At 40.5% G+C, this 14391-nt stretch overlaps 1 protein-coding gene across 1 annotated transcript in view; it reads left to right on the plus strand.

The window, feature by feature from the left end:
* The window catches only part of LOC308125778 (A-type potassium channel modulatory protein DPP6-like), a gene marked incomplete at both ends in the record, with an annotated part of 217073 nt that overhangs the window by 179828 nt on the left and 22854 nt on the right, over nt 1-14391 (plus strand). Inside the window, 2 exons of the mRNA XM_080489766.1 lie at nt 601-682; nt 7410-7530. Of these exons, the coding sequence (XP_080345892.1) occupies nt 601-682; nt 7410-7530 (203 nt within the window). The remainder of the gene's footprint in view (nt 1-600; nt 683-7409; nt 7531-14391) is intronic.

Consider the following 14391-nt stretch of genomic DNA (forward strand, 5'->3'; position numbering starts at 1 on the left):
TACCTTTTGTAACCCTTGTAACTTTCAAGTTGTTTATATGTCCACAGAAATTATGAAGAATTTTTGAAAGTGTTGCTTTTTGCTGTTATTTAATCTGCTTTATCTATTCTTTATTTCCTATATAATAACAGCAACCGACTAAACATTTGTTGTCAAATTCCACGGCATGAATCAATCAGATGGTGTATTTATAATTTTCTTTTTAGTAAAATTGTTTGCCATTGCTGCATAACACCGCTTGGAATAACTTCCACACACTGTCAGCAGCTCTCCTGCTCAAATCTATTTCCGTGCTGCCACCCAGTGGTGACGAGCCAAAAGCCCCTCAGCCGATGACCTCATTCATCCTCCCTTCAGACAAAGACGTAGAGGCAGTGGCATCTCTAATTCTGCAGCCTGCACCACGCAGCACTTTCCCCAATAAGGGAAGGTGACACTGTTATAGAGTGCCAGTATTTATGGATGCACTTAAGCCTTTGTGTTGTGATGTTCGACACTTGTTCCTCCGCTGCGGGCCGGGAAGCTGACACTCACTGTGTTTGTGTTTATGTGACTTTGCTCCAATCTGATGGTGTTTTTCCGTCTGTCTGCATGCTCCAGGGAGACGTGGAACCTGAACCCTCCGGAGGTGCGAAATGCTCAGCTGCAGTACGCAGGCTGGGGGCCTCAGGATCAGCAACTGGTGAGAACACACAGTCTGACACGCAACTGAAATACTGATGAATCGGCTAACAGCAACGATGAAGTAAGAGAGAGAAGAATTTAAATTAAACTCAAAAATAGAATCCAGTCCACAGCTTACACTGATACAACTCAACTAAGTTTGCGAATATGTACTATAGATACTACTACTACTACTACTACTACTACTACTACTACTACTACTACTACTACTAATGATAATAATAATAATAATAATAATAATAATAATAATAATAATAATAATACAACATTCTTTCATTGATCCATAAAAGCTACAAAATTCTGTGAAAAAATATGCATTTGTAAGAAATGTACATAAAATAATTGATATTCAATATATTGTTCATTAAAAATCATATATTACATAATACTACTACCTCACATAATTGAATCATTAATACTTTATAGTTATAATTATATAGTAATAGTTCAGATTCTGTTCATTAAAAAAGGTAATTATATTGATTGACATGTATTAAATATTACTGGAATTACAACTTTATGTTATTACATTATTATATATTTTCACATATTACAATATATTGCAACTTTAAGTTGTCAAATTTATATTGATACATTATATATTTCTAATTCTAAAATATTTAAAATTCAGTTTTTCAGTCAAATTCAGTTAGTTGGTTTTATTATTTATATATTTTTTTAAACTTTATCATTCAACCAGTTCTTAGGAATTATTTTTGCTCATTTTGGGGTATTTTTATGGATACCTGTATCTGTCTGCCACCATGGACACATTCATCCAGTAAAATGTTCCATTAAGAAGTGATCAATAACTATCAGAAAATGTTGATCGATGCAGCCTTAAATACCATAAATATTCATGAATAAACAGCTGATTAAGAGTATTTTTTATAGCATTTATCAATTGATCTGTTTTTAATTCCCTATGAAGTTAGAGCTGTGAGGGTATTGACCTCAAAATCAAAGCAAAACTTCATTTCAAAGCAGAGAGACCTGATTGGCCTGCCGGGACACTGTCATCTCTCACAGTCAGTCTTTATCTTCTGGAGACAGTTTTCTTCCTCAAGTCATCAGTTCAAGTCTTTGAAACAAGTGCACACAAACTATTTTGTCCTTCAGGGTATCAATCATCCAAATGGTTTCCCAGTAAACACGTTTTAAATCAAACTCTGTCGTTGGAATCATAAGAAGCAACGGCCCCTTTGCACCTCTTCCAAGATGAGTCATCTCCCAACCTTCATCACACAATCAAACTTGTCAACGCATTAATGAGTTTCAGTCTGTTGGTTTGCAGGCGAGTCAGACTGTAAGTGATTACATCCTGCAGCACAATGCTATTAATTACCTGTTATCTCGTCAGTGGATTAATTAACACTGGTACTAGATTGATCGAGCCTCAAGTTTCCCACCATTAGTCATGAAGTGCTTTTACCTCCAGCAGCAGGGTTATGTTAGCGTGAAGCCGAGCAGCTGCTTTCCCCGAAGGTCCCGATGTCCTCCGTCGATGAGGTCGAGGTCGAAGTGAGAAATGTCCATCCGCTGAATCGGACCGACACGGAGGAAGAGCGTTGTCATATCCAGACGTCTAATATGCATAAATCAGCCCACCTGTTATCCTTTTCCCAACTCCCCAATGCACTTGATTAAATCCTACTTTACTTGCCCATGGAGAGCGCTCCAACACGTGCACATGCTCAAACACAGCTGTCCAGCCACGTCAAAACCAAATGCAGGCCAGTCAAAGTCACACTTTGAAACCTTCCCCCTTGTGTACGTCCGCTGAGACCCTCCAGTCAACTCGTGCACCAGACACACTGGCACATCTTGCATTCTTCAGTAAATATTTATCAGCTGTAAGTCACCACCAAGCTGTTCCGTTGGCTTGTTTAGGTCCAAGTGTTGGACAGAGACCCGTTTGCAGGGCTTCTGTTTGCAAGTTCTTGTCGAGAGAGAACTCTGCCTGCTCTCTTTTTCTTATTTTGTATGTATGTCTATTTTTTTTTTTTGCTGTCTCTGATGCTATCCTCCTTTCAACTCCACACCAGGCAACAAAAACAACTTAAATATGTGCTCCTGAGGCTAAACTCTCAGGCCTGTGTTCAAGGCAGATTGGATTTAAAGAAACTCTGAGATCTCTCAGTGTAGTTCAGTTGTTGAGGTATGAACTGTGCCGCTCGGCTGGAGCAAACAGGTCGACTAATATTCTTTAGAGAGTGAGTGTTGGTCCGATTCCAAATAAACTCTGTATGAAGGTCGACAAAACCAAGCAACTTGGCCATCATGGAGCAGGAGCCAGTGCCCTGATTTCCCACATTACCTTTTGAATGAATACGTGAAACTGTAGGTTTGAAACAGGAGGGGTCAGAAAGGTTCCCACAGGGCAAACTGGCATGAGTTACCAAGTGTTCATAGAGACTTTGCTGTTTGACCCTTTGACGTCGGCTCTTCCGATCATTGTGAAGCAGAATTGACTAAGCGTTGGATTGTTCACCCACTAATGGGGAACGTGAGCTTGGTTTAAACCGTCGTGAGACAGGCGTTAGAGCCCCGTACAGAACAACCTGAACTGTTATAAAATATAATGTAATAAAATCCAAAATGTACCAACTGATCGATAACGTAACAAAAGTACTGAGCCTGAAATGTAATAATAAAAAAAAATGTAGTAAAAACCAAGATGTAATAACTGGTCGATAATGTGAAAAGATTTAACAAGAATTTAAATTTGATCTTAAAATGTTTGATGTTATACATTATTTTGTGCTGATGATGGGAGAAGTAGATTACAGATTATAGAGAACAGAAGACTATTAATGACTTTGGCAATAACAATCTTACATAAATATCATAAACTGTGTATCGATATAGACTTATAACTTTTAGAACTCATTCTTTCAATGTTATTCAAAGTGAAGCAGTTCAAGTTCAAACCATAAATCATCGACTCACTTTATAATGTAGTAGCATTATCACAACATTAGCAGAAAAATATTTTGCCTGCAACATAACGTAATATCAAAAAGTTTTACAGTTTTGGGCTCAGGGTCTTGTTACATTATCGACCAGTTATTACATTTCAGGTTTTTTTTTACATCGTATTTTAAAACCATTTGGGTCGTTGTTACATTTTGGGCTCGAACAGATTCGTTTTACCCTCCTGATGATGTGTTGTTGCCGAAACATGTCAGCAAGATAAAAACGTCCTGCGTCTCTTGTCGGCAAAAAAGAAACCATAACTATATTTTTACAAAAATGAAAAAATAAAAAAAATTACAAATTTGATTCAATTTGAATTACAGTGCAGTTTTTCTAATATTTGTGAAACCGCTGATCTGGTTTGTTGGTCTGTTAGACCATTGGTCAGTCTGCTAGTTGCTCTGTTGATTCATTGATTGATTGATCAGTGATGTGAGATAGTGGATCACATGTACATCTAAAGCAAATGAATTTAATTAAAGTCAAAATTGTTTTGTTTGTTATTTGTACACCTAGAAATGTCAAAGGTTTCAGTTATAATTGATATAAATAGAATAAACTTATTATCTTATGAGATATTCTCATACAGTACTTCTTTATTTTTTAATTGTCATTACTTTTCAAAAAGCCTTGGAATATTTCAGTTGATGTTTAATGATACACACCTGAGTGTGCCATACCTTAACTGAGACACACACGAGGATTTGTTAGTGAACATGTAACCGTCGAAATGTGTTATTTTAGGTAAAGAATATAATGCAGCAGCATTACCCACTGCAGCTTTAACCTATTTGCATGGCTAAAGTCGGTGTAAATAAGTGGCATAACATCCTCACAACAGCATTTTTATGTGCAAATGTGTTTTTTGTGGAAAGCAAATCCCCTGTGAATACAACGGTTTATTTTTTCACTCCCTGTAGGCGGCTAATCTTCAACATGTGGCAGACACACATTCACACGAGTTTGGACGCTTCGCCTCGGGAGGCCTAACCCTTGTATAGCATGAGAGGCGCTTTGTTTTGTCTTCTTTGTGCGTGCGTGCGTGCGTGCGTGCGTGCGTGCGTGCGTGCGTGCGTGCGTGCGTGCGTGCATGTGTGCGTGCGTGCGTGTGTCTGTGTGTGAGGAAAAGAGAGTGATAAAAGAGACAGAGGAGGAGAGAAACTGTAACCACAGACTTTGCCTGAATCACTTAGGAGCACAAAGTGTATTCTTTGTTGCTAAACTGGATAATGTTCTTAGTCACATCGTTTTAGGCTTATGCCGGGGACTCTGTGATTAAAACAGACGTCTGCTGTGTATTTAATCAGCCCACCAGCTTTCCCTTAGTTGAGAGAGATTCTGAAATTAATTGGTCAAGATTATAGAATCCCCGGGACTGCACTTCCTGTAACGTCTCTCTGTTGCTTATTACCTCGGATATCTGGCAATTGTTTATACGTATATTTCAGTATGAGCTCTCGAGCTTATGATAACCTCACTGGTAATAAACAGATTGTTTTGTATGTTTGTTATATAGTTTGCCCTCATTTTATCACACTTTAAAACAAGGATTCCGTGTTCTTTCATTACATGTATCTGATGTCAGGAAGGTTTTCATAAACGTGAGATATGGGATTTCCTGTTTGTTAGACATTTATTGAAAAAAGTGACTATTCTAGTTAACTTGTTTTTTATCAGCCGATAACAACTTGTTCTTTTATTTCAAAGCTCAGTGTCTTTCTTTGTTAATGCATGCCCAATATGTTTGATTCGCTCATGTCCGCCCCCCCCCCCCCCCCCCCCCCCCCCCGTTAGTTTAATAATTTTACTTCCCTCAAACCCGCGACAATCCACTGAATAATTAAATCAGACTGAGCACTTCAGTTATTGTGTCACTGTCGTCTCATTGGCAGCGCGGTTGGCTCTCCCCGTTTCAAACACAACCGACTCTCCAGAGTTCCGTCTCGTTGGCGCCCGTTCCTGGCAGAGTTGTATCGTCTTCCAGAGAACGGGGGGCCGGCCTCCGCTCAGCGCCGGGGCCGAGATCGGCTTCTGTACAGGGACTCCATCTGCAGCACTCATCGGCCCACTTTCTCCTCCTGAGAAATTATTTGTGACAGACTCCGTGTGACTAGTTTGCTGCAGAAACCTTTTGCAAAATTTTCTGCTGTGTTGTCATAAAAGACTGCTAAAGTAATTGGCTCCAAGTGGCAATAGACAACGACTTTTCTTTTTTTTTTTTTAATCGCTTCTTGCACTGTTGGAAGGAAGTGAAAACTCAACTCGCAGCAATCGCAGACAGTATCGGGCTTCATGCTGTGCATATTTCAGGGGTTTAGCCTCCTCGGCGTGAATACTTGTTGGAGAATCATTCACAAACCGATACTCTGATACCTGCTTGAGGCCAAGAGATTCCATAATCCTTGAGATACCCAGTGAGCCCTTTTCTGTAATAGCCTGAGATTGATTTCAGTGCGGCGTTACGGCCGTAACGTTTTAAAATTCCAGCCCCGAGAGCCGCCCCGCCACGTCACACACTCTGTGGGTGCTGATGATCTATTATTCTCCGTAATGAAAGAGTTGACCTTCAGTTACCTCGAAAGCCCCGCAGGCCGGTGGAGGAGAGAGTCAAAGTCAAAATCTGGTCTCAAGGTTGACCGTCTTATCAGACGCTGAAAGGACTTCTTTTCTCCTCTTTGTACTTTTGTCAAAACTTTGATTTTACTCCGAAGGCGCCGTTATGCTGTAAAGTCTATCCCTGATGTGTGTGTGGACCTCGAGTTTGATCCGGCATGTGATATTATGATTTCTCTGCTTCCCGAGGTCTTCGACCTGCATTGTACCATTTCTGTGTAAATATCAGACGGTCCCCGGGTGTTCGCTGTGGAACAATAACAGCTCATTCACTTTTAAACAAATTCCACTTTGAGTTCATCAGGTTTTTTTTGGTTTTTTTATTGATTGACATCAAGATAATATCTTCTAAGTCCTGACGTTGGAATGACTAACTACCTGACCATGTTTTCCAGATCACAAAACATATGTAAAAGTTCTTTTGCTGATAGATTTACGTACAATTTAATTCATGTTTCACAATGTTTGCCCCAGCCTCGGAGCTACTGGAACGCAACACAAAATGCCATCCCTCAATGGTCCAAACAGCCACAACAAACCAGTTCTCAGTGCAAAAGGGAATTTATTTACAAGGCGCTTTAGTGTTTGAACAAGCAGGGAATCATTAACACATCAACGGGACTACGAGTGAGCGTTACTCTAAAATATAAAAAAATAAAAAATCACCCTGTTCTATCGGGGGTAAAACTTACCTAACATACCAAAGTAAAACAAACACAGTCTTACCTCTCTACCTATGATAAACAAGAGTAAAAGATTGAACATAAAAGCTAAAGCTCACCTACAAAGCACACACGACACTCCGCCCCTCTAAATCCAAGTTCTGCTGCCTGGCGGCATATTTTCCCTCCTGATGTACGGATGTACATCCTGGGTTTGGCCACTCATGTCGTCGAGACGGCACGGCCCTATTTACAAAGTTGATTGGCAGAGAGAAGCACACAGAATAAACACAAACACAAATACCGCCGCAGTCGTAACAATGCCAGTGGTGACGAAATCGTGAAACGTGTAAATGGGACAGCCACAAAAATTGTGAGTGTGTGAGTGTGCAATCACTTCGCATGATCTTGGCATTAAACATGCTCTTTTATACATTAAATCTAAGTAAATCAGTCCATTTGTGTCTCTTGCAGATTTTCATTTTCGAGAACAACATCTACTATCGGTCGAAGGTGGAGAGCCGCTCCATTCGTCTGGTGTCGAGTGGGAAAGAAGGGGTCATCTTCAACGGGCTTAGCGATTGGTTGTATGAAGGTAAGGCAAAAATGTGTTTCCATTAAAACACACACACACACACACACACACACACACACACACACACACACACACACACGCACGCTTGTACTTGTACCTTCCTGCTGACGCTCACCAGTGTCTGAACGCTGCTTCGAGCAGTTCTACAGCTGAGTCGACCTTCGGGTTACGAGTCAGACACACTAACCGCTCAGTTTTTGCTTGGAGCCTTTTTGTGGGACGGTTTTGACCCCACGGGCCTTATGTTTGACAACCCTGCTGTAGAGGCTTTGATATTTTTTTTTCACTATTAAATGTTAAAAATTAAGTTAGAAAAAAAAAAAAAGATCTTGCACAGAATTAAAAACAAAAAGAAATTGTATTTATTTTAAGTTTTTAAGTATGGGCAAGATTGATTTTTTTCCCCCCAAGTTTAGTTGTCTAACTTTTATATTATATATATAATGAATAAAAAAGAATTTTTTTAAAGTTGCTAATTCTTGCCTGCGGGCCACTATTTCAATATCCCTGCTGTATGTAAATATATTTGTAACCAGGAAAGATCTGAGATGTTTGGCACTGCTAAGCTTCTGTGTGTTCTGTTATGGAATGTAAAAAAAAAAAAAAAGTGCTGTGTTTTAAAAAGGTACATTCATTTGAGTAAAAACAAAGATTTGTTCTTCTTTTCTTTTTTTTCCAGATCTGAGCCTTGTAAAACAGAATGTCATGATTTTAACACTGATACAGCAATCAGGAAATTACTGAAGGAAAATATGAAAAAATGTGTATTTTCTTTTTATCCAGCTGTTGACTCTTCCCTTCATCTCATTACTCTGATTTGAACACTCGGCAGCGACACTTATATTTGACAATCATGACACGAGACAAGACGGCTCCTCTGGTGTTTGGAGTTGGATTAATATTGTTGGCGTGTAACTTGATTTCCTGCAGGTAAATTAAAAATGAATATTCTGTCAGTTTCCGTCTGCAGCCCTGAAAGCGAGCGGATGTTGTGCGGCGCTTCATTTGCATTAATTGTGTTGTACGTCGTGACACAGACGTCGCCGATCAAAGGGACGTGGACGCCATGTTAGCATGCCGCTAATGAATCTGTACCTGCCGCAGCGGGGCGCGGCTCTCTGCTCCGGCGGAGTTTTAATAACGGGGATGACGGCGATAGCGGGAACGGATTCACAACAAGCCGTTAATCCCGGAGGAACGCTAAGAAACGAGTGGGTATCTGTTTGAAAATGTCAGAAGCTGCCGCCCGGGGGACCTCGGCGACTTCACACGCAGCAACACAAAGGTTATCTGAAGCCGCCGCCGCTCCAGGACAAGAGCAGCACAACCTGTCCCTTCTTTTATTCAGTGCTTCCCACCCACTGCGCCGCTTATCTCTGCATTAACGAGGCCGATATTTGAAACCATCCTTCAGGAGCAATATCCATTGTCAGCCATTTAAACATTAATCCGAGCGTTATTGCAACGTCTGACCCGCCGACTCGTATTTATGGGCTGCTGAAGGCCTGGTAATTTACACTCATCATTTATTGGCTGAATAAATCCTTCACGCTGAGATAAAACACAGAATCGGCGTCAAAACATTGAGATAAAAATGAATCATAGAACAATAGAATTGCATTTTTTTTCACGGCGTTATGTGATACCACATTATTGTCCGGAGAAAATCTTTCTTTTGTTTTATCTCAATGTAACACACAGCGCAGTGGTTGGTGCTGCGATTGAACACTCAGGGTATTCAAAAGAGTTCCTCAAAAAAGCTGGGACGCTGTCAAAGATATGGATAAAAACAAATTCAAGGATGCGAGAATTGTTTGAAGCCAAAGTTCAGGTGTCAACCGTGACTTAGTGATGTTTTTTAAAGTGATCAGCCATTAACATTCATCCTTATTATGGAGCGCTATTAAAAGAGAGGAGGTCAGGTAGTCGATGAAGTTTCAAAGGTTCCCTCCAGGGCTGATGGATGACATTTGTAAACACACACACACACACACACACACACACACACACACACACACACACACACACACACACACACACACACACACACACACACACACACACACACACACACACACACACACACACACACACACACACACCTAATCTACTCAAGACCTGTGTATATAAAAGCTTGATAGCACACACACGCATCTGGGAGCTGATCCACTCAAAATGACACACAATTCTCCTTCGGTTTTGCACATTTCCTTCATGAATATAGAATTTTCCAAACGACAGAGACCCCGTTTACACAAGGTTTCAAGTGAAAACGCACAGCCTTTGTATTTTAGTTTCAGAAACGTTTTGTATTTACACGGCAGCGTTTTGAAAACAAAGTCTGTTTACGCTGAAACGACAAAAACGCCGAAAACTGGGTAGTTGGCATGCGAAACGATGAGTTCTCACTGTTGGTTGGTTTTGTAATGAAACCACACGGTCCTCGTTCTCCCATTATTGATGTTTATAGCGTGTTGGTGTCTCATTCTTACGGACAGACGACCAAGTTGGATAGTTATTACGGTAACTCTCAGCTATAACGCCACCAAGTCCCAGGAGAACATGGACTGGGAGTCGAGACACTCTGGGGGAAACGTTGTTCCGATTGGCTCGACTGAGCATGTGCAGAACTACTAGTTACCATGACAACGAGTGCATCAACGGGAGCAACATTTTAGAAAAGTTGTCTTTTGGCACTGCTGAACACTCAATACTGTACATATTACTGCTACTATGTGTACTTTTCCCCTATCTGGGTCCATGTGTATATATATATCTCTTTCACTATCTTTAACTATCTTTAACAATCAACTATCTTTAACTAATTGTGCAACGTGGAGCTGCCATGATGATGAAATTTCCCCTTGTGGGATTAATCTAATTTTCCCCCATTTCTACGTAGATTGAGTTTTTCAAAAAGTTGTGTTTTCAGTGGCTCCGAGTGCCAATATGTTGTGAAACAGACCCTCAATACAGTACAAAAGTCTTTGGTTGTCGTGGAGTTTAGGCTAATAAAGCATCATGTGATCTCCAACATCAGATGGATGGATTATTTACGTATATTAGTGTAAAGTTGTAAAAAGGTGCAAATTGACAGTGGAGTGGTTAAAACTGTTTCCCAACAACTTCCAGTTGGAGGCTTTTCTGAGTGAAGTTTGCGTGTGTTCACTCCATGTACACGGACTTTCCTCCACACTTTCATGAATGGATGGATTACAATGTTTTTTCATGCATCATGAAATTATCTTTTTTTATATGTATAACTGTCCGAACGTTGCCATGACTACTAATGATAAATCCTCCTTTCCAAAAAAACAAAAAAGTGTGTGTGTGTGTGTGTGTGTGTGTGTGTGTGTGTGTGTGTGTGTGTGTGTGTGTGTGTGTGTGTGTGTGTGTGTGTGTGTGTGTGTGTGTGTGTGTGTGTGTGTGTGTGTGTGTGTAAGCCTGTAAATAGCTTTGGCGCAACACCCAGTCGTGATGCAATCATTTGCGAAGCGGCGCCAGGTTGTGTAATGTTTACAGACGGAAGATCTTCTCCCCGTTTATGACTCAGACTCGCCCCCGGCCAAGGTCAAGCTGAGGCTCAGACTGCCGCCGAGGCGAGACGAGGTCCCGAGCTCTGCCCGTCGCCGCGTGGCAGATTTCCCGCTCAGGGGTGAAAGGTTGCAAAATAATCCTCCGGGCTGGAACATCCTCTGGCTGTCTTAATCCGTGTATGTGTAGGAAGCAGACAGAAAAAAAAAATTAGACGCACCGTTTAGAAAATAAAAAAAAAGACATATCCTAGAGCCGCGAGCGTGTGTGTAATAGTCCAAAGCGCCTCGGGAGAATCTGGAGTGTTCTGTCATCTGTGTGCTGTCTGATTATCGAGGCCGTGCTGATACCGACACATCCCGCAGTGTGACGCCGCCCCGGGAAGCAGCTGTTTACTGGGCTCTGCCGCGCCAAGATAAAAAAAAAAAAACGCCGGTGCGGCGGCTTTGATTCCAGTCGCCCCGTAGATGTTTGGCTAGATGACTGTTTGCATCGAGAGGCTTGTTGGCGGGGTTGTTTTCTGTTTATCGCTCTGTTTGTGCTCGGAGCCCGCGGGCCTCCGAGCACACTCGTGCACTGGAACAGAGAAAAAATAATAAAGGGGAATAAAAAAAACTGTTGGTTTTTAGTTCCGTGTTCAGCTGAGAGGTGGAAATAAGTTCTCTAGAAGTTTGGGGGTGTAAGGAACGCACCATTACAGCTATTAGGTCGTATAGAGATTAAATATGGCTCGTTTTGTTTAGTATTTCTGAAATATCACCAAAGGCATCATTTAGCTTTAGCATTAGCATTAGCAATAGCTTAGCATCAATGTAGAATAATAGTTATTATAATGGTGTTGGTAAATCTACTCAGGTTTTATACTAAATTACACTACAGATACCTCTTTAAAAATACTTAATAGTAAAAGTAATTTTTAAAAAAAGTAATAAATATGCTTTTTTTTTTTACTTTATTTACCTTCTTTGATACATATTAAAAAACAGATTGCTTTTCGTAGTGGTGAGTGAGTCGTTTATTACAACTTTTGAGGTTTTTCACGTGACGTCTAGATGTACTACTGGGCACTTTAGCCATAATTTGATCAGATATCAGACTGTAAGCTGCACTAATAGGCAGGAAACCGGTCCATATCATTTTATCGTTTCCCTGCTGACCCTGAGAGAAGGGCTGCGGGAGGGAAGGCTGGACTCATTTCATGTCAGATTGGGATTTTGGTTCTGTGTGGACAGTTATAATGATTCAATTTCAAAAGTTTGTCTCTCTTCTTCCAGTCTACCAGACCAACTTCTGCTCCTCAGCTTCGGGGTTCACTCCCTCACTTCCCAGCAGTATTGGAGGAAAAACTTTAAAATCATATATGTAAAAATGTATATACTGTATATTTGCCATTCTAGATACCTGGTATTTATTTAATGTTTAATGATTTGTTTAACTTAGTTCCTGGTTCAAATATACCTCAAGAACAACACAAATAATGTAGAATAAACAGACCAGTGCCACTAAAAACTAGTGTGTACTTGTTGTTTATTTCCTTCAGAAGTGTTTCAGCATCTTCCTATTGGTACATGACGCTCCCGTGCTTCATGACACGGTTCAGCTGAGCCTCCAGGTCCTGGAGAAGGTAGAAATGGTGCAACTGACTCAAATGACTCAGACACCCGGTTCACTTGGATGAACAACTCCAGAACCCGAGAGTCAGTTTAAGGAGTCGGGTTTCCCATCACGAGCTCCGATCACCTTGTTCTCTCACAGTTCGTCCTGCACGTATACTCGCTCACTCCTGCACACTGGTGAAGCAGCCTGCACACCCAGCATCAGTTCATGGGGCCACACACACACACACACACTCTGACAACACCAGGCATACCGGTACATACCACTGAATGTCCACACATTTCACAGAATGACCAGCACAGATGTAGAGATTGTGTTACTCAAACCGGGCGACAGAAGCCAGATCACACTTCACTACGGTAAACAAACCAGGAGGTGGCAGCTATGGCTCATCTATCCCCAACCGCGTCAGTTTATCTACATATCTCTGTTTACGTTAACCGTCCAGACGACTCACCGCTGTCGACAGTGTCACTGTGAGGCTTTTCATTGCACTGAACAACAAAACTGTACGAGGATGTTTCGCTGCCCATGAGCATCTCACCTCACCTCTGTCATGTGCTTCTCTGTTTGAGATTAATTATCACTTTTACTGCCGGCTCAGCCAGCGCAGTGCAGACAGTATTTATAGTGACAGCTGCTTCACTCACAGTATTTTTTTATGGATCATGCTGGCAGAAAAAAAAAAGTCATGTGACCATGTTTCCTTGTTATGAGCCAGAATGGAGGTGTGTCCCTGATGCAGCTGAATTCTATGTTTGAAAAATCATTTTTTTCTACCAGGTTGTGCAAAAAAAAAAATAATTCTACATGTCGACATACTTGATGCAAATGTTATTCTTCAAGTGGATAATGGACAGGTATTATGAAGCAAAAGAGAAGTGTGCACAACTAAAAGCTGCAAAAAGCTACAAACAAAAACAGCAAAATTCAACAAAAACTGCAAAAAGCTACAAAAGCTGCAAAAAGAAGGAAAATTCTACAAAAGCTGGAAAAAAGCTGTAAAGGCTGCAAAAGCTGCAACATCTGCAATAAGCCACAAAACCTGTAGAAGCTGCTGCAGCTACAAAGAACTGCTAAAGCTAGAAAAGCTACAAAAAGCTGCAAACGTGTCAAAAGCTGCAAAAAGCTGCACAATTCTACAAAAGCTGGAAGACAAAATCTATAAAGGTTACACAAGCTGCAGAAGCGGCAAAAACCTGTAGAAGCACCACTCGATGTAAAGAGCTGCCAAAGCCAGAAAAGCTGCAAAGGAAGGTTGTAAAAGCTGTAAAATCTGCAAAAAGCTGTGAAAAACTGCGACTCTCTCTGTCAAATCATGAAAACCTTTCTTTTTCCAAATATACAGTCAGTGTTTGGCAACTTAGTAAAGATTAATACTTGATTACAGTTTCTAGTTACTTCTTGAAAAATTAGTAACAAATGTTTTTCACTGTTTATGCATCCTTTCTTCTTCTTACTTACAGAAGCAAATAATAGAATAATTTGGGCCATTTAAAATGTAATAAAGCAAATAATGTGATACATGTACATGATTGTAAATGTATTGTAATTTTTGATAATTGATATTTTATAATTTCATAATTTGATGGAACATCAATAATGCTGTATTTCATGGAAGTAAAATGTCTCTTACTTTTTTTGGGCAGTTTGCTTATCTGAAATAAATATAGTCAATCATCATAATCGGAGAAACAAACAGTCAGATTC

This window comes from Lipophrys pholis, assembly GCF_963383615.2.
Source record: "Lipophrys pholis genome assembly, chromosome: 20".
NCBI lineage: Eukaryota > Metazoa > Chordata > Actinopteri > Blenniiformes > Blenniidae > Lipophrys > Lipophrys pholis.